The sequence below is a fragment of the Neoarius graeffei genome, chromosome 19, assembly GCF_027579695.1.
Source record: "Neoarius graeffei isolate fNeoGra1 chromosome 19, fNeoGra1.pri, whole genome shotgun sequence".
Taxonomy (NCBI): Eukaryota; Metazoa; Chordata; class Actinopteri; order Siluriformes; family Ariidae; genus Neoarius; species Neoarius graeffei.
In genome coordinates, this window is record NC_083587.1 from 34,153,220 (window position 1) to 34,180,797 (window position 27,578).

General features: G+C 43.2%; 1 protein-coding gene across 1 annotated transcript in view; it reads right to left on the reverse strand.

Annotated features, from left to right (window-relative positions):
- LOC132867605 (contactin-associated protein-like 2) overlaps positions 1 to 27,578 on the reverse strand; it is a 386,791-nt gene that overhangs the window by 110,680 nt on the left and 248,533 nt on the right. Inside the window, exon 15 of the mRNA XM_060900588.1 lies at positions 20,962 to 21,089. Coding sequence (XP_060756571.1) covers positions 20,962 to 21,089 — 128 coding nt within the window. The remainder of the gene's footprint in view (positions 1 to 20,961; positions 21,090 to 27,578) is intronic.

Here is a 27,578-nt window from a genome sequence, read left to right on the forward strand (position 1 = left end):
TAAATAAAAACTTTATACAAAATGTCCGACAAAATCATTTCAGCTTAGAATGTAAACAAACTGGCGAAATGACAGTAGCAATTTATGAAAAATGCTATAATAATAATTCTTGAAAAATTAAAAAAGATATGTTCTTACTATCAAATACTTTTATTCTATATTTTGTTGCTTTTTTGTATTTTCTGGGGTTTTGTTTTCGAGTAGAGATTTTATTTCATCCTTGATTGGTTCAGCAACACGCTCTGCCATTTTGTTTTTCTCTACTCACGGGATATGAGCTGATAGCTTAGTAGTAGAGTAGCCAATCAGAGTGTGTGGTTGGCCAGTGAATGTAGATAGAATAATTCTATTTATGTCCTCATCTCATCTCATTATCTCTAGCCGCTTTATCCTGTTCTACAGGGTCGCAGGCAAGCTGGAGCCTATCCCAGCTGACTACGGGCGAAAGGCGGGGTACACCCTGGACAAATCGCCAGGTCATCACAGGGCTGACACATAGACACAGACAACCATTCACACCTACAGTCAATTTAGAGTCACCAGTTAACCTAACCTGCATGTCTTTGGACTGTGGGGGAAACCGGAGCACCCGGAGGAAACCCACGCGGACACGGGGAGAACATGCAAACTCCACACAGAAAGGCCCTCGCCGGCCACGGGGCTCGAACCCAGACCTTCTTGCTGTGAGGTGACAGCGCTAACCACTACACCACCGTGCCGCCCCCTATTTATGTCCTGAATCAAGGAAAATGTATTTGCTCTAAAGTAGATGATCATGACTAGCTTACTCAATATCACTGAATACTTCTTGGCTGAATTGTAATTCTTCCATCAGCAGAATATGAATTTTTTTAAATGATTTGTTTTTTCTCTCTCTCTTTTTTCTGCCTGAGGGAAAGTCATTTAATAAGAAAGTTTGTAACACTTTGAATAGTCCACTTTAAATCTTCTTCTTCTGGCTGTTCCCGTTAAGGTTCGCCACAGTAAATTATATCCCTCCATCTCCTCCTGTCCTCCGTATCTTCTTCTGTCACACCAACCATCCTCATGACCTCCTTAACCACATCCATAAATCTCATTATTTGGTCTTCCTCTTGTCCTTCTACCTGGCAATTCCATCTCTAGCATTCTTTTCTCAATATACCCTGCATCTCTCCTCTGTATGTGTCCAAACCATCTCAATCTCATCTTTCTCACTGTGTCTCCAAGCCGTCCTCCATATCCGCTTTAAAGGCCCAATCTATAAACTGTCATAAATTATTCTATCAACAGATTCTCAACATTAATGTCAACTGATGTTCATTTTTCAACATCATAAAAGTTAACAACAAAGATACTCTTTTAACTGAATTTGAAATTGAGACAGCACTAAGCAGACAATGAAAGTACTAAAAATCCACAACCACAAACTGGCTACCCAAATACAGTATATTGGTGGAAAAATGGACAAGTCGGGGTCTTCAGCTGATTGACTGTGCCCTGGATGTGGACCCAGCAAGATATTTTCGCAAATTAAAAAAAAATACTGTAGACCCAATCACGTGGAAAAAAAAAAAATCAGCAGTCACTCCGGTTTTTGAAATATCATTTAACATCACAGAAATTGTGAAAAAAAGGTTGCTGATAAAAACAGAATTAGTAAACAGTGAGAAATGTGTTCATTCATGTCTCCAGAGTCAGTGGCACTGGTCAAAAGTAGTAACATGAAGTGGCAGTATGTCTGTTAAGGTTCTCAGTCATCCAGGTCATCATAAAACGTAGATGCTGAAGAAGGTGCTAACAACCTACAGGATGACTGACAGGGTCAACGACCCATGTGACCTCAATGATTCTCCTTAGGGTTACTTTTGATCCACTAGAGCAGGGGTGTCAAACCTGATCCATAAAGGGCCATGCGGCTGCAGGTTTTCATTCCAGCCATGCAGCAGCACCCTGATTTGGCTTATTCAATCAACTGACACACCCACCCTTTAATCAAGGGTGGGTGTGGCTGCAAGTATTTGACTGTGTGAAGACAGTTCAGTTGATTGAATGAGCCAAGTCAGGTGTGCTGCTGCATGGCTGGAATGAAAACCTGCAGCCACAAGGCCCTTTATGGATCAGGTTTGACACCCCTGCACTAGAGGATAAATATCTGAAAATACCCCACTATTTTTTTTTTTTACGGTCCGGTTTCCATCAAATCCCGCGCTCTGATTGGCTGGCAAGCGGGTCCGTATCCTATGGTATGGACCCCGGTTACGGACCCCGGTTATGGACTTCTGGCGACTCGCTCGTTCACAGCAACAACAAACATAGTAGCAATTTTTGTCAACATTTATTTTCGCATTTCTCAGGAGAATAGCATTAATTTTACATCATGGATAGCGATAACGACCGTGTTCACAGCGAAAGCAAGTTTTACTACCCTGAGGAAGAAGAAATAAAAGAAAACATTTCAGGAGAAAGCTAAAAACCTCTAACTGTTGCTAACGCCGAGCAAAAACATGGCTGAATCCTCAATGACTCAATTTTGTATAAATAGGGGACTACATAGGCGGCAAAATGTAGTTTTTTTTCCTGCCATGGAAGTGCACTTGTATACCGAGGAAGAAGCAATTTGCATTACAGCCGTGAATGAGGATTCAAAATAGCATTAATTTTACAGCATAGATAGCGATAACGACAGTGTTCACAGCGAAAACGAGTTTTACTACCCCGATGAAGACAAAATAAAAGAAAACATTTCAGGAGAAAGCTAAAAACCTCTAACTTGCTAACACAGAGCAAAAAACATGGCTGAATCCTGAATTACTCAATTTTGTATAAATAGGGGACTACATAGGCGCCAAAATGTAGTTTTTTCCTGCCATGGAAGTGCACTTGTATACCGAGGAGAAAACAATTTGCATTACAGCCGTGAATGAGGATTCAAAATGGTGGCTCGCCTTGGCTTGGCTCGGTTTTCCCTTTCAGGAGCTCTCGTTTTCTGTTAGAATTTGGTAAAGAAAAAAATAAATATATTATTTACCAGCTTAAGGTTGGTCCATATGGTGAAATACCATGACCTCGGCCTTAAATGCTGACCTCGGCCCAGAGGGCCTCGCTCAATACTTTCGAGACCTCGGTCATGGTATTTCACGGTACAGACCTCCCAGCTGGTAAACAACATGTATGTCTTTTGGATCAGAGGTGAAATGTATTCAAGGATTTCAAGCAAGTCCAGTTGCCTTCTTTAGCACCTACATTTATGAAGTAGCAGTGAGAAACAAAAATATAGCCACTTGAAAAAACAATGTCTTAAAGGAGAACTCAAGGCAATTTTTTTTATCATTAAAATTCTATTTCTCTCATTTTATTAAATATTGGAATGCATTTTTGAGAGCTATTTTGTCACTGCTATAGCAAGTTATGAGTGTTTGAAATATGCTATGCAATATATCAGTCCATATGTCAAAGCAATGGCCGTAAACGAGATTCATTGAGACCTGTGCGAGACATCGTAGGACAGAAGTAAAACGTACAGCGGAAATCAAACCAGGTGTCTGAAATCGCTCACTTGTTCACTACTCCCTACTCACTATATCGGGAATTACTATATAGAGGACTATACAGTGAGCTCATTGGTAAAATGAAAAAAAAAAAAAAAAACGCTTTCGGACACTACTCTGTCACGCTGGTATTTACGTCATTACTATCGCACAATTAAAACGTGCCAGATCAGTCGGCTGGTGGGTTTTCAAAACAATAAATACATGCATGTATTTTTGTGATAAATACATATTATACTGAGCGTATTTCCCTCATTAATAAATATAAAGTACTTTGTGTCTGCTGCATCTTTCAGCTCTTTTAAATCAAGGCTGAATACTTTCTTCTTTGCCGCTGCCTTTTATTCAATCAAATTTGAGACTTTTAATTTGATTTCTTTCAGCACGACCACAATGCTGGTTAGTGACCATCGTTGTACACTACTTTTCATGATGCATTGTGGGATACTTTGAGTGCACTATATAGGGTGTAAATAATCCTCACTAAGGTTTGTTTTGATAGCAATCAGTAAAGTTTGAAAAAAGTATGCAGTAATCGTCATTTAAACTCGTTTTTGTGTAATATTTCGTTTGGAAAACAGTTTTCAAAATGGTGGCACTGACACCTGGCTGACACTTCACGTTTCGAAGTCTTGCACAAGTCTCGTGAAGATCGCGCGGATAAGCGACGCCTGCCATGGACCAAACGAACGAAATTCAACATGGCTAAAAACCGAATAGGCCGATAAGTATAATATTTAATTGCAATTAGTTGCCAATACGTATGAGTCATGATATAAGGTTACTGAAACCGAAAACGTAATTGAATAACACGTTAATTAAGAAATAAAGCAAGTTTAAAAAGGACTTCAGTTCTGCTTTAATTATAGCCATGAATTAACAAATAATGGTTAAGTATTAAGAGTAATTGAACTCTCCAGAACTTTAGCCCATGTTTACATTAGACCGTATCAGCGGATCATCAGATTAACGTTTTTAAAATGATTAGTGTGCACACAGCAACACCAATACATGATTTGCGTGCACACAACAATACCAATACACGGATACGCTCGGCTCCGCAGGCATCCTGCGCTCCAAATCACTCCGCCCTGAACAGCGAGTGCCCTCTGGAGGGTGCGCACTCCGGCCCTGCGCAACTCACAGAGCGCGCCAGTGAAGCACACTAGCAGTGATTCGGGACTGAGCCGCTGTGTGTGTGATCCCAGGGCATATCACTTACCACTTGCAAGTGGAAGGATGGCAAGCCTAAAGACAATCATAACTACACAATGGGCAGTATTTGCATCAGTATTTGCAGTATTTTCATACTTTTATACTCTTTAATGAAAGGTGATACAAGGCGGAAGTCCGCGCCGTTTTTCAGCAGTCGCGTCACATGACCAATGCCAGCGAATCAGGAAGGTGGATGTCACAGTGACGTTGTCCAATGAGACGCCAGCTAGAGCTCAGCACAGCGTATCCGCGTATTCTGAATGTTTACACAGCACTGGAGCTGACACGATCTAGATTGAATACGTGGACGCTGGCGGATTCCCGTTTCCCGGCGTTTCCAGGTGGTTTAATGTAAACGGACAGTGCATCCGCGAAGAAAACGAGACAGATACGGTCTAATGTAAACGTAGCCTTAGAAGCCAGAAATTTTAAGTAGCTAGATCTTCTTGAGAGTGGCTTGATGGTACAGTGGTTAGCACCATCATTACACAGCAAGAAGGTTCTGGGTTCGAACCTCACAGCTGACTGGGGCCTTTCTTTGTGGATTTTGTGTTTTCTCCCTATGCTTGTGTGGGTTTCCTTTGACAGTCCAAAGACATGCACATTAGGTCAACTGGTGTGCTCATAGGTGTGAATGTGAGTGTGAATAGTTGTTAGCCCTGTGATAGACTGGTGACCCCTCCAGGGTGATTCCTATCTCTCGCTTGAAGTCAGTTGGAACTGGGTCCGGTTTCCCCTGCGACCCTGACAGATAATGAATGGATGGATGGATGGATGGACCTTCTCAAGCTTTAGATGAATACCCCTGCTCTACTAAAGGTCAAGAAATGTTTGTTGATAACTTAAGTCCAAATGACTTACAGAGAGATCTTCCAGCTCCATTACTGAGATTGTTACAAATCTGCAAACAAGATGATGACTGCAATCAGTAACGCGACTCACTTTGCCATTAAAAGTCTGTATACAAACCAAATGCTAATTATTTAATAATGAGAAGCCTAATTTCATCCTGAGCACCAGACATCTTATTCGTCACTCACAGAAACTACTCAGCTGTGAAATGTCAAATATGTTGTACTTTGAAGAATGTGATTTATTTTACGTATCACTGAACTATCACTGGATATTCTTTCATAATTCTTACCTGAAGCTAAAGTTAATAATGCAAAATGGTGATGATATAAAATTTAATTACCGACAGGGTTATTGATCTCAATTTTCCAACAGCAAGCCCATCGAAACCCACTGAAGCCCATATGTGCAGCATCATTAAATCATATTAAATGATCATTTGTTTGCTATCTTTATTCAATCTCCCAGCCATTAATGAAAATTAATTACATAACCTTGCTGGAAATGACTTTAGCCTAATTATGCTGAAGTGACACTGCCATAAATCATCTTATATTTCTCATATCAGTGAATTGCTAAATCTTTAATTTCTATATCTTTAAGGACAAATGAGACAAATGAACTCTAAATCTGAACAGCTTCCATAAATTAATCGTAATTGTCCTTCATTGGAATGTAACGTTGCACATTGGCTAAAACACTGGTAATGTATTTATATTTAGGCATGATATTTAGAGGTTTTATTTCCTAAAGCTGAAGAGACTATTCCAGACACCAACTGATTTTGTATCATAGAAAATCACCAATAATTTGAAAATAATGTTAGTATAGTCTCTCTGTTATTTGCAGATTGTTTTTTTTTTTGTCTGTATATATGTACTATGGTTTGCTAATTTGAATTAATATGCATTTCCTTTCGTAAATTTGAGCAGAGGGTGGCACGGTGGTGTAGTGGTTAGCACTGCTGCCTCACAGCAAGAAGGTTCTGGGTTCGAGCCCAGTGGCTGATGCGGGCCTATCTGTGCGGAGTTTGCATGTTCTCCCTGTGTCTGCATGGGTTTCCTCTGGGTGCTCCGGTTTCCCCCAAAGACATGCAGGTTAGGTTAACTGGTGACTCTAAATTGACCGTAGGTCTGAATGGTTGTTCGTCTCTATGTGTCAGCCCTGAGATGACCTGTCCAGGGTGTACCCTGCCTCTTGCCCATAGTGAGCTGGGATTGCTGGGTTTCAGTCACGTGAATTTTCTTAGTGGTTTTACTGGAAGTGAAACAGCTGGTGGTCTAAACAGCTGCTGTAGTGCAAGCAACTAACGATAACTTATCAGAGCACGCTCGTAATCTAGAAGCCACTGCTGGCTTTAGCTATATTCAGAAGATTGCTATGTGCAATGGAATCGACCCCTACAGTCTGGGAAAGAAGGATTTGTCATACGATCTTGAAAACGACCCTTCAGTTGAGTTCCCAGACATCTCGGACTATCTGGTGTTGCAGACGTCCTTCAACACCGCAAAACAGATGAAAGCATGGAAGAGTATGGAGGCTTACAACTTTTTTGTATGTGGCTGGGTAAAGGACCTTGGTATCAAGTCCCTGCCGAATTAATCCTGTATTGTTTTTGCCTGTGTAAGTTTTTTTTTTAAAGCTTTTCGTTCGCGTCTTTACAATGAAGCGCTGCAAGTTGAAGTGTAAAACAACAGTTCGCTTGATTCTCACTTGTGTTGGCTCTTATCTCTCAGGTAAATCATTCACAAAGATCATCAGAAACCCCTTTAAAGACCTGGATCTTAGTTAAACAAGGCGGAGAAGTGATCACGGTGCATTGTAACTGTATGGCTGGGGAAGAATTTTGTCGTGGCCTTCATGCATATGAACTTCGTGAGGAGTAAACAAAGAAACAGCTGGGTACTTTAGCACTTCGTGGCTAAAAAAAAAAGTACCGTAAAATAACCACACATAGCAAGAAAAGTACTTGGAAAACACTAAGGACAGCTGAGAGGGAGATACAAACCTTTCACCAAGTGATCACTGCAAACTCGAGCATGCTTCGACTCGACTCCCTTTGATTTCACTGAGAGGTTCAAAAGCCACCTTTCTCAACGTCTTTTTGTGAAATCCTGTGTTCATTCACCCTTTTTTTATTTGTTCATGGGGAACCCTGAAGAAACTTTTATCAGTTTCACGGTTTGATCGATTTGAACAACCTAAAACAACGCAAGCATAAGGCATTTTTCATGCAAGCAGTGCACCTTCATACAAACGCTTTGTCAACTGAGCTTTGGTAGACCACCAGCTAAAGTTTTGAATAACTAATGAGGCAGATGTGACGGCACGTGAAACCCAGCAATAGGCTCCAGCATGCCTGTGACCCTGCACAGGATAAGTGGTTATGGATAATGGATGGAAATTTGAGCACTATGCAGATGATCAATTATAAAATGCACCAAATATGACATTTGTCATTTAATGACATTGTTTTAGCATGTGAAAGCAAATTATTCATTTAATTATTTTTTTTATGCCAGGATTACAAAAGTCCAGAAAGTTAAGTAAAGATCTACTTAGGTAATTATTGTATTAGTTTGATGTATTCTGATTGGACAGTTATATCACATGATACAGCCAATGAATCCAGGAAGTTGTGTGTACAATAGAGAGTTGTTGTACATATTACTGGATTTAGTAAGAGCAGCTCCTGGAAGTCAGTCCTTCTCTAACTTGCATCTTTGCATATCAAAAGTTATAGAACTACATTCTATCAAACCCATCACTTACAATCACTTGCCACTTTAATAGGAACACCTGCACAGGTAAACAGCCTCAGTTAATGTTCTCACCAAACATTATAACATATAGCACCTCCAGCATCTCATCTCATCTCATTATCTCTAGCCGCTTTATCCTTCTACAGGGTCGCAGGCAAGCTGGAGCCTATCCCAGCTGACTACGGGCGAAAGGCGGGGTACACCCTGGACAAGTCGCCAGGTCATCACAGGGCTGACACATAGACACAGACAACCATTCACACTCACATTCACACCTACGGTCAATTTAGAGTCACCAGTTAACCTAACCTGCATGTCTTTGGATTGTGGGGGAAACCGGAGCACCCGGAGGAAACCCACGCGGACACGGGGAGAACATGCAAACTCCACACAGAAAGGCCCTCGCCGGCCCCGGGGCTCGAACCCAGGACCTTCTTGCTGTGAGGCGACAGCGCTAACCACTACACCACCATGCCGCCCCACCTCCAGCATAAAAACCAAAAACATCCGGTGATCAGCAGTTCAGCGAACACAAACTGGGTAGCTGAAGATTGGAAAAAGGTGATGCTTTTCCAATCTCAGGTTACTGTTTTTGGCAGAAAGGAGTGGAATCTAATGCTGTTGTAACCAATCTGCTTCAATCTACTGATGTGTTGTGGATTCTGAGATACTTTTCTCCTCACCACGGTTGTAAAGAGTAGTTATTTACAGTCTGTGGTGGGTTTCCCAAAAGCCTCTTAACACTAAGAGCGTCTTAACTAGGAGAGAGCGTGCTCATTGTGCTGCTCGCTCTACCATTTAAAGATGATCTTTGTGCTGCGATGCTTTTGGGAAGCCCACCCCTGACCACTTCTCCTCTGACCTCTCTCATCCTGAAGGAATTTCTGCCTGCAGAACTGCCACTACCTGGATGTTTTGTTTGTTTTTGCACCATTTTTAAGTAAGTGACTGTTGTGTGGGGCGGCACGGTGGTGTAGTGGTTAGCGCTGTCGCCTCACAGCAAGAAGGTCCTGGGTTCGAGCCCCGGGGCCGGCGAGGGCCTTTCTGTGTGGAGTTTGCATGTTCTCCCCGTGTCCGCGTGGGTTTCCTCCGGGTGCTCCGGTTTCCCCCACAGTCCAAAGACATGCAGGTTAGGTTAACTGGTGACTCTAAATTGACCGTAGGTGTGAATGTGAGTGTGAATGGTTGTCTGTGTCTATGTGTCAGCCCTGTGATGACCTGGCGACTTGTCCAGGGTGTACCCCGCCTTTCGCCCGTAGTCAGCTGGGATAGGCTCCAGCTTGCCTGCGACCCTGTAGAAGGATAAAGCGGCTAGAGATGATGAGATGAGATGAGACTGTTGTGTGTGAAAATTCCAGAAGATCAGCAGTTTTTACATTTTGCCCCATTCTGATGAACATTAACTGAAGCTCTTAAAGGAGAACTGAAGTCCTTTTTAAACTTGCTTTATTTCTTAATTAACGTGTTATTCACTTACGTTTTCGGTTTTAGTAACCTTATATCGTGACTTGTATTGGCAACTAATTGCAATTAAATATTATACTTGTCGGCCTGTTCGGTTTTTAGCCGTGTTGAATTTAGTTCGTTTGGTCCACGGCAGGCGTCGCTTATCCGCGCGATCTTCACGAGACTTGTGCGACGTGAAGTGTCAGCCAGGTGTCAATGCCGCCATTTTGAAAACTGTTTTCCAAACGAAATATTGCACAAAAACGAGTTTAAATGACGATTACTGCCGACTTTTTTCAAACTTTCCTGATTGCTATCAAAACAAACAAAACTTCCGGCTTGATTACATCAGCCTTCAAAAGAGGGTACATGCGTCTTTTGACAATGTTGGCAGATGTTGATCACTTTGATTTCCGCTGTATGTTTTACTTCCATCCTACGATGTCTCGCACAGGTCTCAACGAATCTCGTTTACGACCATCGCTTTGACATATGGAATGATACATTTGAAACATAGCATATTTCAAAGACTCATAACTTGCTATAGCAGTGACAAAATAGCTCTCAAAAATGCATTTCTATATTTAATAAAATGAGATAAATAGAATTTTGATAATAAAAAAAAAATTGCCTTAAGTTCTCCTTTAAAGTGCTGATGACATGTTTTTGACATCTTTGGCGATGTTTTATAACATAAAAAGTAATTCCCAATGATCCATATATTAATTCACGAAGGCGCCTATTTTACAAGTTATGATAAAAAATGCGGCTATTTGGGCAAATTTGACGGGGCTGCAGCACCCAGGAGACGAAAGAGGAGGAGGAGCTATATGACATCAGCGAAAGAACCTTCCTCCTAACTTACCAGTTTGTTGTTGATGCGACAGGTGTTCAGTTTGTCATTATTAGTATTATTATTATACATTATATATATATATATATATATATATATATATATATATATATATATATTAGTTATTATGCCTTCGCGTTGTGTTGCCGGCTTTTGCTCCAAAACCTACAAGGATGGGGTAAGTTTATTCAAGTTTCCCAGAGATCCCGAGCTGCATGCGAAGTGGGTGAAGCAAGTCAGGCGCACTCGTGACAAGTGGGAGCCCTCACTAACATCCGTCCTGTGCTCTGAACACTTCGATTTGGATTGTTTTGACACCCTCCCCAGCTTAAAATAATCTCTTGGGTGTTCAGTTCATCACAAACGTGTGTTACTACCATCAGCAGTGCCTACACAGTGTTGCCAGATTGGGAGGTTTCCCGCCCAGTTGAGCGGTTTCAAGTGCATTTTGGTGGGTTTTGAACATATTTTGGGCTGGAAAACGTCAGCAGTATCTGTTGCCAGATACTGCTGACGTTTTCCAGCCCAAAATATGTTCAAAACCCACCAAAATGCACTTGAAACCGCCCAACTGGGCGGGAATCTTCCCAATCTGGCAACACTGCCAGTATTCCGGAGGGGGTCTACTAGTAGCTATGCCGGATCCAAAGACAGTCCTCCTGTCAGAACATGTGTTGTGAAACGACATAAGATAAAGGTACGTAGAGCTATAGATTCTACATGATAATCATAAATGTAATCATAAAGTCGGTGTGATATCAGTCATGTATTTGCTTGTGAAAGCTTGCGGCTTTCATGTAACTGCCGCCTAGCAACGAGAGGCAAAGGGTAAAGAGGGTAGGCTATCATAGATTCTATTCGGAAGAGATCAACATAATTCTAGACTCCCAGAAGAGGAAGAGCTAGCACTAGAGAGTTCACCGGCGTTTTCATGCGCCATTTCCATTGAGTAGAACCAGAGTAGAACAGCCAGTGAACCGCAGAGTGTTCTTCCGCTGACGTCACAACATGGCCGCCAGCCACGGACCCAGTTTTCTTGCGCTGTGCAATTAAAAGTTGGATATTCGCGTAACAACAGCTTCTTTTCACGTAATTATAACAGAAATCTAACGTTTGCCATGTTGTATAGTTTATTTAAGAAATTGCATAGAGTCATGTTCGTGTCATCAGCCCTTTAACCTGGATGTGCATGATTGTATGTGCTGTGCTGCTGCCACAAGACTGGCTGACTGGATGCTTGTATAAAGGTGTTTCTATTAAAGTGGCCAGTGAGTGTACATAATGACATATCAGTGTAGAAATCAGAGCAAAATGAAGTATTCAGCTAGATGTGTTTTTATAGTTGTGAATAAATTTACATTCGGCACAAAATTCAGGTGATGGTCCATAAACCTCAGCACTGGAAAAACTGTTTCTTGTGGAAGGTCCAGAAATATGAGTCTGTGCATTGCCATGGTATGGTTTCAAGCATTAATCTGCACTCTTCCCACCTCAGCTTCATAAATAAATAAGGTGATGAATACACAATAAAACTTTCACCCACTAGGCCGGCACTGCCATTTTTCACGCAGTCCCTTGAGGCACACAGGACTATAATCAAACTCTCGAGAGACTCAGATCTCCTCTAAGAGGATTCTAGTGGCTTTAGGTATAATGTATAACATGGCTGAAACACTCAGGTGCACAGGAGGAAGGAGGGTTTAATCAGAAATGTAATGAAGACTGATTCTCCAACATGGTTTTGCATGATTGAAAATTATATTTGTCCTTATTTTCTGCCAAGTTGAGCCACAGGTGTGAAAGGGGGAAAAAGTGAACATGGGAAATTTACTGGAAGAATTTAGCCTCATATTCTTGCTGAACAGGTGACTGCAATTGAATGCAACTAATCTGAATAATAAGCCCAAAGCAATTAACAGGAATAATGAGGCATGAAAATACATTTCATGCAGTGATGAATCCAGTGGGATCCATGCTCTTGTTTCCGGGTTGGCAGCTGTAGGGATTCACATTGTGCTTAGTATTGAAAACAACCACTCACTCACTCACTCATTACTTGGCATGCCACTGCAATGGTGTGGCCACTCGGACTTCTGTCAAAGTTTCTTGGAAAATTTGCTGTAGTGGTTTCCCATTGCCTTCTGCTGGAATATTCTAGAGGTTTTACACATATACACACCTATGGGCAATTTAGAGTAGCCAATTAGCCTAACTGAATGTCTTTGGACCGTAGGGAAAACCAGAGCACCCAGAGGAAACCCACACAGACATGGGGAAAACATGCAATCTCTACACAGAAAGGCCTCCCTGTCGGCTGTTAGGCTCGAACCCAGAACCTTCTTGCTGTGAGGTGACAGTGCTAACCACTGCACCACCGTGCCGCCCTGAAAATAGCCATGATGTCAAAATGCACTTTGTGCTTCCACACATAAAATAAGCACATGCTATATATGCTTTTACCGCAAGTTGGCCTAGTAGTTAGCGTGTCCGCCTCTTAACCGGGAGATCGTGAGTTCTAATCGCAGTTGGGTCATACCAAAGACCATCACAAAAACGGTACCTACTACTGTCTGGCAAGGCCCGCTGCAATACAGATGCGAATGAGGAAGTCAAACTCTCGTGGTTACCAGAGGACTAGCCCCCCACTGTAACCCTAGCTGTATAGGCGAGAGGCCGAGGGCTATCGAAATGGAGATCAGCGCTGCACCCATATGCCTTAAAGAGTTGGTTAGTACTGGGATAGGAGACTGCCTGGGAAGACCAGATTCTGGCATGAGAGGTACTTTTACTTGATATATGCTTTTATATACACATCAAAAAGCACATATATAATTTCTGAGTTAGCTCTGTTCCTTCTTTAATAACTTATATGTTCATAAGTTGACATTAAAATTGCTGCTGGCTTCAACATTTCCTTCTCGGGTCTTAATGGTCATGAAAAATCTCTTTTCCACTTTTTGTTTTTGTTTTTTGTTTTTCGTATTGCCTTCGGTTAGTTCCAGAATATTCTCACATTTCATTTTTAACATAATGAGATTCTACATATTTGTAGAATGACTGCAAAATATAGACTGATTAAAACCCCTGGGAAATGCAAACTTTTTCTCTTTGGGTATAAAAGACTTGATTTATTCAACAGTGAATATTTGATTCATTATTAAAATAATTAATTTATTCAACAATGCAATTGCACATTGAAAATCAGTGCAGATCAAACCATTGTGAAAAATAATTCCTTTGAATTGCACAATACTGATAGGCCTACATATTGTTTAAAGGTGACATATTATACCCCTTTTCCACAAGTTGACACAGTTCCCTGAGGTCTTAATGAAATGTCTGTAACATGCTTTGGTCAAAATAACACAAGGATAAAGCACCACAGCTCCCTTCTCACCCTGTCTGAACAGCCCTGGTCAAAATGACCGATTTGAGTGTCGGTTCCTTTAAATGATAATGAGCCCCTGCTCACCCCACCACCTTTTTCCACCAGCCAATTAGGTCAAACTTTCCTCATGAATATTCATTCACAAAGGCAGTTCTCAAACCATCAGTGGAAATGCTCACATGAGGGTGTGACATAATTCTAATGACCTCCCCTTGTGACAGAGAAAGGGGAGCCAAATCTGAACGGCTTGTTGAAGCACATTTTGTGAAATAGCATCCTAAAATAAACTGACTGGGTGTGTGTAGTTTGGGAGGCACTCCAGGTACCCAAATGTATGTGCACAAGCACTGAAAAAGTGAATTTCTATAATATGCCCCTTGTAAGTATTGAAGAACATGCTATGAGGGTGCAAAATATTAGCACTTTTTTAAAGAGACAAATGTCTTCAAATGTCTCTAAAGCTGAGTGTTACAGACATGAATGCTTAAATGACTAGACACGGCCTTTCTCCTAAGTTCTGCTAAATAAAGAATTAAAGAAATAAATAAGCAAATGAATGAATGAACGAACACCAATCTTGGGTGTCTGGTAGAAGGTTTAACTGTGTCTATAGATGACTGTGTCTAAACTGACTGTATTACAATGACTATTTTGTGAAACCAAAGGTGCTGTTAAGGGCTTGAATGCTGAAACAACTTTATCACTTTATCATCAAAATAAGAAATATGCAAACCATATATGATTCTGAGAAACTTGTGCATGCTTTCATAGCCTCTAGACTGGACTATTGCAACATGTTGCTAGTAGAGGCAGGAACTTATAAAATTCACTGGGGAAGTGTTTCTGGTTGTAGAATTTCTCAGGGGACCTGGGCTTTGGGTTTGACCCTATTTAATGATAAAAAATTGTTCACATTATCAAAAATCTTATTCCATCCACAGGACTTAAAAGGCAACTATGAGTTCTGGCTCACTCATTTTCTGTAATGCTTAATCCTGGTCAGGTTTGTAGGCAGTGTTGCCAGATACTACTGACGTTTTCCAGCCCAAAATATGTTCAAAACCCGCCAAAATGCACTTAAAACCGCCCAATCTGGCAACACTGGTTGTGGGGGATCTGGAGCCTATTCTGGGAACACTGGGCCTGAGGTGGGATAAATGCTAGATGGGATGCCAGTCCACCACAGGCACTGAACATGCCTAGGGGCAAATTATCTTTGCCAGTCCACCTACTGCCATGTTTTTTTTTTTTTTTTTGGGTGGGTGGGAGACAATCAGAGAAAACCCATATGGACATGGGGAGAACATGCATAGAAGTACCACAGCTCAGGATCAAACTGGGGACCTTGCAGCTGTGAAGCAGTATAACCTAAACAGCAGGAAAAACATGCACAATTGATGGTGTCCCATGATTTTAACCTGTTTTTGGCCTTTTTTTTTGCAATAAATATATGCTTGCTTGATAAAATTCTGGGGCTCAGACAGATATAGAACACATGAATTACAAGCATTTTTCTCCTGGTTATCTGCTTCAACTTGTTCCCTGGCTCATATCCTGGTGCCAATGAATGGATCATGTTTTTAACAGTTGCTTTGTGTCACGGAGCAGACAGGAGAGGAGATCAAATGCGCTCAAAACACAGCTTATTAATAATAGGGGAAAGGGGAGTTGGAAGAATGTGCGTGGGTGAAGTCCAGTGGCAGGAGAACTGAGAGGCAGGGATGGCTGGTGGTGACGTCTGAGGTCTCCCATACAAGTACTGACTAGACCCAACCCTGCTTAGCTTCTGAGACCTGACAGGATCTGGCATAGTCAGAGAGCTGTGGCTGCAGGGTCACAGCAGGGCTGAGTGAGCTGGAGAACAGGCGAAGGCACAAGAGAGGCAGGCAAGAGGCAGAGTCGACAGGACAGAAGGCAGATCAGGTTACCAGGGCTGGAGAGCAGACAGAGTCAAACAGAACAGAACAATATCAGGAGTCAGAGTAGTAGGAACACAGAGCAGGTTATCAGGCTGAGAGTTGCAGCCGATCTGACACTGAGACTAGGGAGAACTGCAGCTTAAATACACCCAGGGGGAAGCAGGTGATCGGCGACAGCCAATGACAGTCACTGAAAGTTAATAAGAGGAAGTGAGTGCGGGCGTGGCCGGTAATGCTGAGTGGAGATGTTACCTGAAGAGAGAAGCCCACAGGTAGGACCATGACAGAACCCCCCCCTCAAGGGACGGCCCCAGAAGTCCCTAGCCACAGATCACCAAAGACGGGCGGGAGGAGGGGGAATACCGGTGGAGGATTAGAACTCCTCAGACTGGTCAGTGTCCATAGTCTTCGCACCCTCTTCACCGTCAGAAGAATCGTCATCCCAGAACCCCCACCCAGGATTCGGTTCGGTGTCAGGCTCAGGCGTTGGAGCAGGGGCAGGGTCCGGGAGGGGATCCGCATGGTGAGAACCCCTACGTCGGCCCCGTCGGATGGAGAGCTGGTCGGGGTGTAGCTGATGGAAGTCAGCGATTAGGGCCGGATACAGAATCCTTCCAGCAGGAACCCACATCCTCTCCTCAGGACCATAGCCCTCCCAATCCACCAGGTATTGGAGGCCCCTGCCCCTGCGTTGTGACTTCAGCAGTCGCCGGACGGAGTAGACCGGGCCACCGTCGATGAGATGAGGAGGAGGAGGTGTAGCTGGGACCAGCGGGCTCTCGTGTACTGGCTTGATCTTAGAGACGTGGAAGGTGGGGTGCACTCTCATGGACTTGGGCAGTCGGAGCCGGACAGCAGACTGGCTGATTATCCTCTGGACAGGGAATGGTCCGACGAACCGAGGTACTGGCTTATGAGACTCCACCTGGAGGGGCAGGTCCTTGGAGGGGGCAGAGCTGGCAGGTGGAGTACGGGGGGTTAGAGTGGCGGCCCGTAAGCAGGTCCGGTGGCAGTCCTTGCCCCATTCTCTTATCACGCCAGTGGCCCAGTCGAGGTGAGGACTGTGTTGGCAGAGCCATGGATAGCCCAGGATGAGAGGTTGGTCGGGGGAACGGAGCAGGTGAAACTGGATGGTTTCGTGGTGGTTGCCTGACAGTCATCGGGACAGGGGCAGTGAGGCGGGCAACGGTGCCAAGAAGATGGCCATCCAGTGCCCTGGCTGGAATGGGAGAGGATAAGTGAAGGCTTTGCAGACCCAACTGGCGCGCAAGCTCGGTCTCTATGATGTTAGCCTCGGCGCCAGAGTCGACCAGGGTGTGGGTGGAATCCAACAGACGAAGACAAACTTGGAGCATAGGTTTCTGGCTGGTGGAGGACTGGATGATCATTGAGCCCAGCCGGACCCCTCCCATGTCCAGTGAGCTCGTCGCTTTTACTGGGCAAGAGGCAGCACGGTGACTGTCACCCCCACAGTACAGGCACAGATTGGAGGTGATCCGACGCTGGCGCTCTGCCGGGCTGAGGGAAGCACGGCCGATCTCCATGGGCTCTGCCTGGTCCAGAAGGCTCGGCGGAGAAGCAGCAGGAGACGTAGAAGGGGCTGGGTTACTCTGTGCGCTGGTGACTGACTGAGTCTGGCGGGCCCTCTCTCGTCGACGGGTCTGGACCCGGCGGTCAATGCGGACGGCCAGGGCAATGGCCTCATCGAGTGTCGATGGTTGTTCGTGCGAGACCAATTCGTCCTTAATGTAGTCGGCCAGGCTGTGCAGAAAGGCGTCCACCAGCGCCTGCGTGCCCCACTTGCTGCGCCGGGCCAAGGTCCGGAAATCGATCGAGTAGTCAGCCACTGTTTATCTGCCTTGGCGAATACTCATCAGTCCTCCGGATGCCTCTACTGACGATGAGCCCAGGTCGAAGACCTTAGTCATTTTCACTGAAAACAAGGTGAAGGAGGCACACGCCGGTGTCCGGCGTTCATACTCGGCAGTCCCCCACAGGCGGGCGCGGCCAGTCAGACGAGTGATGACGAAGGCCACCTTCGCTGCGAAGGTTCTGGGCTGCAGGTCGAACAGCAACCGGCAACTGGTCAGGAAGGCACGGACTTGGGAGGGGTCACCGTCAAAACACTCCGGACTGCCGACCTTGGGTTCCGGGGCCTCGAGTGTAGCAGGAGCACCTCCCGGAGCTGGCACATCAGCAGCAGGTATGACAGGGGCTGATGCAACGAGGGACTGCGGTGGTTGGGCAGTGAGCAGCTGGAGTGCTTGGTCCAGTCATTGTTGCTGCTGATGACCAAGCTGGATCAGGGCTGCAATGTCAGCAGACATGCAACTGACATCATCTTCAAAGCACTGCAGCCGGTCTAGGGCAGAGGGTTCAGGCACTGACTCCATGTTGTGGTCAGATTGTTCTGTCACAGAGCAGACAGGAGATCAAATGCACTTAAACCACAGTTTATTAATGAAAGGGGAGTTGGAAGAATGTGTGAAGTCCAGTGGCAGGAGAACTGAGAGGCAGGGATGGCGACATCTGAGGTCTCCCATACAAGTACTGACCAGGCCCAACCCTGCTTAGCTTCTGAGACCTGACAGGATCTGGCATAGTCAGAGAGCTGTGGCTGCAGGCTAGCAGCAGGGCTGAGCAAGCTGGAGAACAGGCGAAGGTACAAGAGAGGCAGGCAAGAGGCAGAGTCGACAGGACAGAAGGCAGATCAGGTTACCGGGGCTGGAGAGCAGACAGAGTCAAACGGAACAGAACAATATCAGGAGTCAGAGTAGTAGGAACACAGAGCAGGTTATCAGGCTGAGAGTTGCAGATGATCTGACACTGAGGCTAGGGAGAACTGCAGCTTAAATACACCCAGGGGGAAGCAGGTGATCGGCAACAGCCAATGACAGTCACTGAAAGTTAATAAGAGGAAGTGAGTGCGGGCGTGGCCGGTAATGCTGAGTGGAGATGTTACCTGAAGAGAGAAGCCCACAGGTAGGACCATGACAGCTTTGCCTCATGTCATTGGCTGTCATTGATGCACCAAACAATATATCAAAAAATTTACATACATTGCTGTAGGGAAATTTTTACGATAGGTATAGAGTACCATTTTACCATAATAATTGATAAACTCTGCCAGTTTGAACATACACTCACCGGCTACTTTAATAGGAACTTGTTCTTGATTCTAAGATTCCTGTTCTTGTCTGGCAGGAGTGGAACCCAATGTGGTTTTCTGCTGTTGCATGCTGAGATGCTTTTCTGCTCACCACGGTTGTAAAGAGTTGCTATGAGTTATGATATCCTTCCTGGCAGCTCAAACCAATCTGGCCATTTTCCTCTGACCTCTCTTATCAACAAGGCATTTGTTTCCACCCACAGAACTGTCGCTCACTCAATGTTTTTTTTTTTTCTTCGCACCATTCTGTGTAAACTCTAGAGACTGCTGTGTGCGAAAACCCCAGGAGATCAGCAGTTTCTGAAATACTCAAACCAGTCCATCTGGCTCAAACCAACAACCCAGAGTGAAAGTCACACTTTGAGATCACAATTTTTTCCATTCTGATGTTTGAAGTGAACATTAACTGAAGCTCTTGATTTGTATCTGCATGGTTTTATGCACTGTGCTGCTGGCAAGAGATTGGCTGATTAGAGAACTGTATAAAACAGCAAATGTATAGGTGTACCTAATAGAGTGGCCAATGCGTGTATAGCATAGAAGACTGAAATTGTGTTTAAAATAAATAACACAGATAATACCAATAGAATTATTTGCCATCATGGATCATCCATAACAAAGCATGGTGTTTAGTGTTTAGCTCAAATGGGCCCAAATAATAATTTTTCTTCTGAAATATTGGGTGTGCTTGAGATCCGAAGTACCCTCAGAGCTGGAACCTATGGATGCTGGCTAGCTGTTGTCTCTTTATGGAAGCGTAAGCTATTTCAGAATGCAGCAGCACATGTCCATAGCAGGAAAAGGAATTCATGCTATATTAGTCCAGTTTTATTCTTGTGACAGTGGCTGACATTTAAGAAATACAAAGTCCTGGTTATGATGTTTAAAGCTATGAATAGTTTCACTCTGGCATACTTTGCGAAAATCCTGAAGTAGTTTAGCACATCACGTGTTCTTTGTTCAACTGAGGCAGGCCTGTGCTAATCTCAGTGATTACTTGCAGCTTAGCCAGTGGAAGAGGTCTTTGAAATGGCTCCTAATCTCTGCAAACTTTAGAAGAGTAAATTCAAGTTAAAGATATACTTGCTTAACCTGAACTAAAATTACTTTATTTTTATTAGACATATTTAGTTTTTGTGGCACGGTGGTGTAGTGGTTAGCACTGTCACCTCACAGCAAGAAGGTCCGGGTTCGAGCCCCGTGGCCGACAGGGGCCTTTCTGTGTGGAGTTTGCATGTTCTCTCTGTGTCTGTGTGGGTTTCCTCCAGGTGCTCTGGTTTCCCCCACAGTCCAAAGACATGCAGGTTAGGCTAACTGGTGGCTCTAAATTGACTGTAGGTGTGAATGGTTGTTTGTCTTTATGTATCAGCCCTGTGATGATCTGGTGACTTGTCCAGGGTGTACCCCGCCTCTCACCCATAGTCAGCTGGGATAGGCTTCAGCTTACCTGCAACCCTGTACACAATAAGTGGCTACAGGTAATGGATGGATATTTATTTTTTGTCATACATTTCATAGTATTATAGGACATTTATATTAGCAATTGTATTTTATTATAAACACAATTTTTGTTTAATTTTTATAATTAGTCTCTTTGATCTACAGCAACTTTCTATGTAAAAGTCATTTTGATCCAAAATGCAAAAGTATGACAAGGGTAAGGATTATTATTTAAAAAAATTGACCGCTTCAGATAATATTCCTCCCCTTCCGTAGTCACAATGTTGATGCAAAGTGCAAGGAGTCAGATGTCTTTATTCAGCTTTTCACACAATACGTGTGTTAATGCATTTAAACTGCATTTAAAATTTAGAGAAATGAACTCACGGTCTCCATAACACTTCAGTGCTCCCACAGTGAGTTTGGCCTCTGATCCAGCTCGATTTGTGTCCCCGACAGCCACCTGACTCACAGGTAAGTGGTCCTTATAGACCAGAAGCCCCGAGTCCTCTCGCCTGTGAAGGAAAGTGCTACATTAATGGAAACTGATGTCAGCTACCAAGAACTTACAGGGGTTTGGTCCCCATTAGTTGATATTGCAAATTCCAGCTGCCCTTTTCTCACCACTAAAATGATTTCTATATAACTGTAATTATAGAACAGCATTTTTGTGACATCTATAATTGTCTAAGAGCGAATATCTTTGGAGGCTCCATTTTGTGTATCCGCATTGATTGACAGACTGACCTTTTTACAGCAGAAATTCAGTAAGTGCAACAATAGAAAATCACAGGGAACAGATATGAATGTGTCTATTAAAACTAAACAAATACACATTCTATGATGCATTAAACGTGCAACGTTTTAATATCTTCATCCATTAGATATGAGTCAGGCTATTTCAGACACACTGTATTACTTTTGGGTAATGGCATACATTCATCACGGCTAAATAACATACATAACAGCACGATTAGAACAGGAACCTCCAACCTAAAGCTCTGGTCTTTATAAGTAGTGTTGTCCACCCATACTGCTCCTGCGCACACCCCTGCTTCAGACTGGATAATTGCATGAATGAGCAGGAGTGCAGATTTTTATATGAAAGTGTCTGGTGAGTGTTATTTATTTATTTATTTATTTATTTTCTTCTTCTTTTGGTTGCTCCAATTAGGGGTTGCCACAGTGGATCTTTTCCCCCCACATATTTGATTTGGTATAGGTTTTACACCCTTCCTGATGCAACCCTCTCCAATCTATCTCAGTTTGGGATTGGCACTGGCTTGTGCAACCCCAGTAGCTGGGTATTTTACCCAACCTGCATGTCTTTGGACTGTGGGGGAAACTGGAGCACCCCCACACAGAACATGCAAACTCCACACAAAAAGGCTCCCGTCGGCTGCGAGGGTTGAACCCGAAACCTTCTTACTGTGAGGCAACCGCACTAACCACTACACCACCATGCCACCCATTTATTTATTTTATTTTTTAAAGAACAGTTGTAATAGCAATCTGTCTGTGACCACTGTATAGTTCCATCCAAGCAAAGCCAATAACAGCTTTGCAGGATGTTGCTTAGGAACCCAAAGGTGCAGAAACAGCTCTGCTCTTGAACATTTTTGAGCTACACAATTTTTATGCTTTATAATCAAATGTATGAACGCACACTGATATTTTTGTAATTTCAGAGATATCCATTTACAGATTGAACTGACTGAGCCACTGGTGGTCAGAGCCTGGCGGTGAGAGCCTCTCACTGGTGGTGAGAGCCTGGTTTCAGATCCAGATCATCTCTGGCGGCAACAAACGGCAAGTTTTGGCAGTGGTGGAATTTTGTCATAATGTCCACAATGCCCCTACCCTAGCATTAAATTTAGATATCTCTACTCCCATACCCTTAATCTTTGCAAAATGAGCAGTGATCTGATAGTTCTGTTATGGCCAGTAGTACTGTCTATACCTGCTTACCATCCAACATTATAATAGCAAAGTAAGAAGAAAGCAAGGCTACTAAACAGCAAGACACAAATAATGCCATTTATATATACTGAACTGTTGCTTTAGTTCAAAGCTTTACAAATCATGACACTATATGCAAATACTGTTATGCGAACTATGACCAAATACAAGCAAAGCCAGGTAGGTTACCCAAACCATTAGCCTTTGCTAAACTAGTTATAATAGTTTACTACTTACTATCTGAGTTCCTTGTCAATGAGATACCAGAAGGGCCCAATATAAAACAAGTATCTTTCATTTTCCCTTATCTTTGCTTTTGGTTTCACCGTTATGTCTGTAAGTGAAAGACAATGTGCTACTTTTGCAAATTAAGGTGATGGGCTGCTTTACCATTAGAAATGAATAACTTTATTCAAAGCAAAGCAGTGTGATTGGACCATCAGTGACCTCTAGATCAGGGTTTCTCAACCACTGGACCGCAGCCCACTGCACCATCTAGTGGGCCGCAATTTTTTTTCAAGTTGAAGATAATTTTTACTCATAGTAGGGTACTACTACTGCAATGCTGGGTTGCATCTGACATCACATCTGCCTCATTAAGCTATGGTCACACTACAGCTTGCGATGCTTTGCGATGGGTTATCGATGAAAATGATGCATTTTGGCAGCGATATACACATGAGCTGAAAGTTGTGGTCACACAGCAAGCGAACACTTGACTGTCACACCTTTGCCTGCTTGAGTCTGGTGTAGCATGAGTGGCTGTGTGCGCTCAAGGAGCGCATTGTGCGAGTGCTTGGGACCTGGCCCTTATGGGAAACACATGATACTGCTTTGAGTGCAATCAGCACGCACAGATACGGATGCTGTTTTCACGGAGGCCTTTTGAAGTATTATCATTATCACTGTCGCGTTTGTTTCTAGCCATGTTTATAATGCTGTTTAAATACTCTACTTTGCTTTTGTTTGTGTTTTTGGAAATATCACGCCTGCTAATAAACACTCTTCCTGCACTTAGATCCATCTACTGTCATCTATCTTGTAGTGTCCTGATCCTCAGATCTTTAACCCAGCCACATGTAAAAAGTTGTACGCCTCCAGACTCTTCCAGGTTTCCATCTGTTTGCCCATGTAGAACGATGTCTGCAGCACCAGGTAGTTTGAGATGCTGGGGAACTCAACAGATGGATAATTTTCCAACTCATAAGTAAAATCCTTCTTTGTTAGCGTGTAAGGATCTCATCCCATTGAGTGGTTTCTATATCCACTTCTTTTGAGTGTACTTCTTGGTTTTAATAACTTGCTTGTTTGCTGAACACAAACATGGCAATAAGTTCTTGTGTTAATGGACCAGACTCCACTTTTGGATCATTAATCCCTTTTGACTGAGAATGCCCTGCATGCATGGTTTTATGTTGGCTTCTGGCACATCCATACAATTTTAAATACAACCCCGATTCCAAAAAAGTTGGGACAAAGTACAAATTGTAAATAAAAACGGAATGCAATAATTTACAAATCTCAAAAACTGATAATGTATTCACAGTAGAACATAGACAACATATCAAATGTCGAAAGTGAGACATTTTGAAATTTCATGCCAAATATTGGCTCATTTGAAATTTCATGACAGCAACACATCTCAAAAAAGTTGGGACAGGGGCAATAAGAGGCTGGAAAAGTTAAAGGTACAAAAAAGGAACAGCTGGAGGACCAAACTGCAACTCATTAGGTCAATTGGCAATAGGTCATTAACATGACTGGGTATAAAAAGAGCATCTTGGAGTGGCAGCGGCTCTCAGAAGTAAAGATGGGAAGAGGATCACCAATCCCCCTAATTCTGCGCTGACAAATAGTGGAGCAATATCAGAAAGGAGTTCGACAGTGTAAAATTGCAAAGAGTTTGAACATATCATCATCTACAGTGCATAATATCATCAAAAGATTCAGAGAATCTGGAAGAATCTCTGTGCGTAAGGGTCAAGGCCGGAAAACCATACTGGGTGCCCGTGATCTTCGGGCCCTTAGACGGCACTGCATCACATACAGGCATGCTTCTGTATTGGAAATCACAAAATGGGCTCAGGAATATTTCCAGAGAACATTGTCTGTGAACACAATTCACCATGCCATCTGCCGTTGCCAGCTAAAACTCTATAGTTCAAAGAAGAAGCCGTATCTAAACATGATCCAGAAGCGCAGACGTCTTCTCTGGGCCAAGGCTCATTTAAAATGAACTGTGGCAAAGTGGAAAACTGTTCTGTGGTCAGATGAATCAAAATTTGAAGTTCTTTATGGAAATCAGGGACGCCATGTCATTCGGACTAAAGAGGAGAAGGACGACCCAAGTTGTTATCAGCGCTCAGTTCAGAAGCCTGCATCTCTGATGGTATGGGGTTGCATTAGTGCATGTGGCATGGGCAGCTTACACATCTGGAAAGACACCATCAATGCTGAAAGGTATATCCAGGTTCTAGAGCAACATATGCTCCCATCCAGACGACGTCTCTTTCAGGGAAGACCGTGCATTTTCCAACATGACAATGCCAAACCACATACTGCATCAATTACAGCATCATGGCTGCGTAGAAGAAGGGTCCGGGTACTGAACTGGCCAGCCTGCAGTCCAGATCTTTCACCCATAGAAAACATTTGGCGCATCATAAAACGGAAGATACAACAAAAAAGACCTAAGACAGTTGAGCAACTAGAATCCTACATTAGACAAGAATGGGTTAACATTCCTATCCCTAAACTTGAGCAACTTGTCTCCTCAGTTCCCAGACGTTTACAGACTGTTGTAAAGAGAAAAGGGGATGTCTCACAGTGGGAAACATGGCCTTGTCCCAACTTTTTTGAGATGTGTTGTTGTCTTGACATTTAAAATCACCTAATTTTTCTCTTTAAATGATACATTTTCTCAGTTTAAACATTTGATATGTCATCTATGTTCTATTCTGAATAAAATACGGAATTTTGAAACTTCCACATCATTGCATTCCGTTTTTATTTACAATTTGTACTTTGTCCCAACTTTTTTGGAATCGGGGTTGTACAATACCTACAATTAAGGGCGGCACGGTGGTGTAGTGGTTAGCGCTGTCGCCTCACAGCAAGAAGGTCCGGGTTCGAGCCCCGTGGCCGGCCAGGGCCTTTCTGTGTGGAGTTTGCATGTTCTCCCCGTGTCCGCGTGGGTTTCCTCTGGGTGCTCCGGTTTCCCCCACAGTCCAAAGACATGCAGTTTAGGTTAACTGGTGACTCTAAATTGACCCTAGGTGTGAGTGTGAATGGTTGTCTGTGTCTATGTGTCAGCCCTGTGATGACCTGGCGACTTGTCCAGGGTGTACCCCGCCTTTCGCCCGTAGTCAGCTGGGATAGGCTCCAGCTTGCCTGCGACCCTGTAGAACAGGATAAAGCGGCTAGAGATAATGAGATGAGATGATGAGGTTGAGAACCCCTGCTCTAGATCACTTGATGAAATTAAACATGTCCTATTGGTTATAATGCATGTTTCCTAAACCTCTACAAAACCTGGAAAATAACAGAGTTCCTTTGAAATTCCATAACATTATTTGTGGGAATAATACATAATTATAATACATTATTCTGTGAAGAAAAAGTCTCAGTCAAGTATAAAATTGCAATGCAATGGGTATAATAGAAAAATAAATCGTAACTATTATGTGGATTAATTGGCCTTTTATTGTCTCCTTATAAATCCAAAATGAAGGAGGCGAGTAGTGGTTCACGGCATAATTTAACTGTTGTATAAATGGTGTTAGTATTAATGCTTCCACAGTTGGATTACGTAATTAGCCCCACAGTGGTGTCAGTGCGTGATGTTAAAGGTCTCTATGTAAGTGCACAATGATAATTTCAATTTTGACTTTCAGCCTGTGTGACAGCAAAACCAAAACATTACTGAGTATAAAAAGTGCACATGAACAAGTGCACAGCAGTAAACAACATTCCATTCGTCCAAGCTACTTCTTTTTCTGCTGAGCACTCACAAAAATACACTTGAAATCTTGAAATCTCTGGTATGATAGACACAGATTTCACCATGGCTCATTTTGACCTGTATATGTAATGGCAGGGATGGCACCATAATGTTTGTCATTCAGGTCACAGTGTCTCGAGGCAAAATCTAGTTGTGTATATTGCTAAGAACAGAGATGAGGATAAGATATATTGCATAGTTGCAATTGCATCAGAAATGCACAAGGTCTGATACCACTGCTTATACACCTGCACTTATAAAGGTCAAGTCCTCTCGTAGAGGATGTCTTCACATTCTCAATAGGAGCAGTGACTTTAGATCTAAGGCTTGACATTTTAGCAGGTAAGTATGCTATAGCTGTGGGCAGGGGTGAACCACATGGGAACTTTCCTCAGATAGGACTTTCTCCATTGTTTTTATTCAGCGTACCATGATTTCCTTGACACCAAAATGTAGCCACTAGTACGTGAGACAGGCCATCCTGATCTACTCCACTGGAGGGAATGCATAGAAATGTGTTTTCTTGGGATGCAAAGAGATTGAGATTGACATCTGCCTTGCCAAACCAATCCCATATCTTTTCCATCACTTGGAAGTGGAGCCTGTATTCTTATTAAGGACAAGTCCTGAAGAGAAGGTCTGCTCTCAGAATGAGTGAGGGACAAAAGGTGAAGTCGGCTCAGTGTCCGAAGGGAGCGACAAAAAAGGACAAAAAAATGCCTGAGACCTAACCAAACCATTTGTAATTTGTATAGAGTTTCCTTTTTACTTCGGACCACTTTGCTTGTACTGTTTACACTTTGCAGAGAGGTGTCCTTTATCACTACTCTGTGAAATAAAATAGCACATAGGAGAATTTCCCTATGGAGTAGAAAGTGGCCAAAAATGCCATATCTATGGTTAGTCTCACACAGAGACAATGCAATGCATTCAGGTAATATGATATCTGAACTACCAGCATGGCGGCATGGGATTTTGTGGTTAGCCCTGTTGCCTCACAGCAAGAAGGTTCTGGGTTCGAGCCCAGTGGCTGACGGGGGCCTTT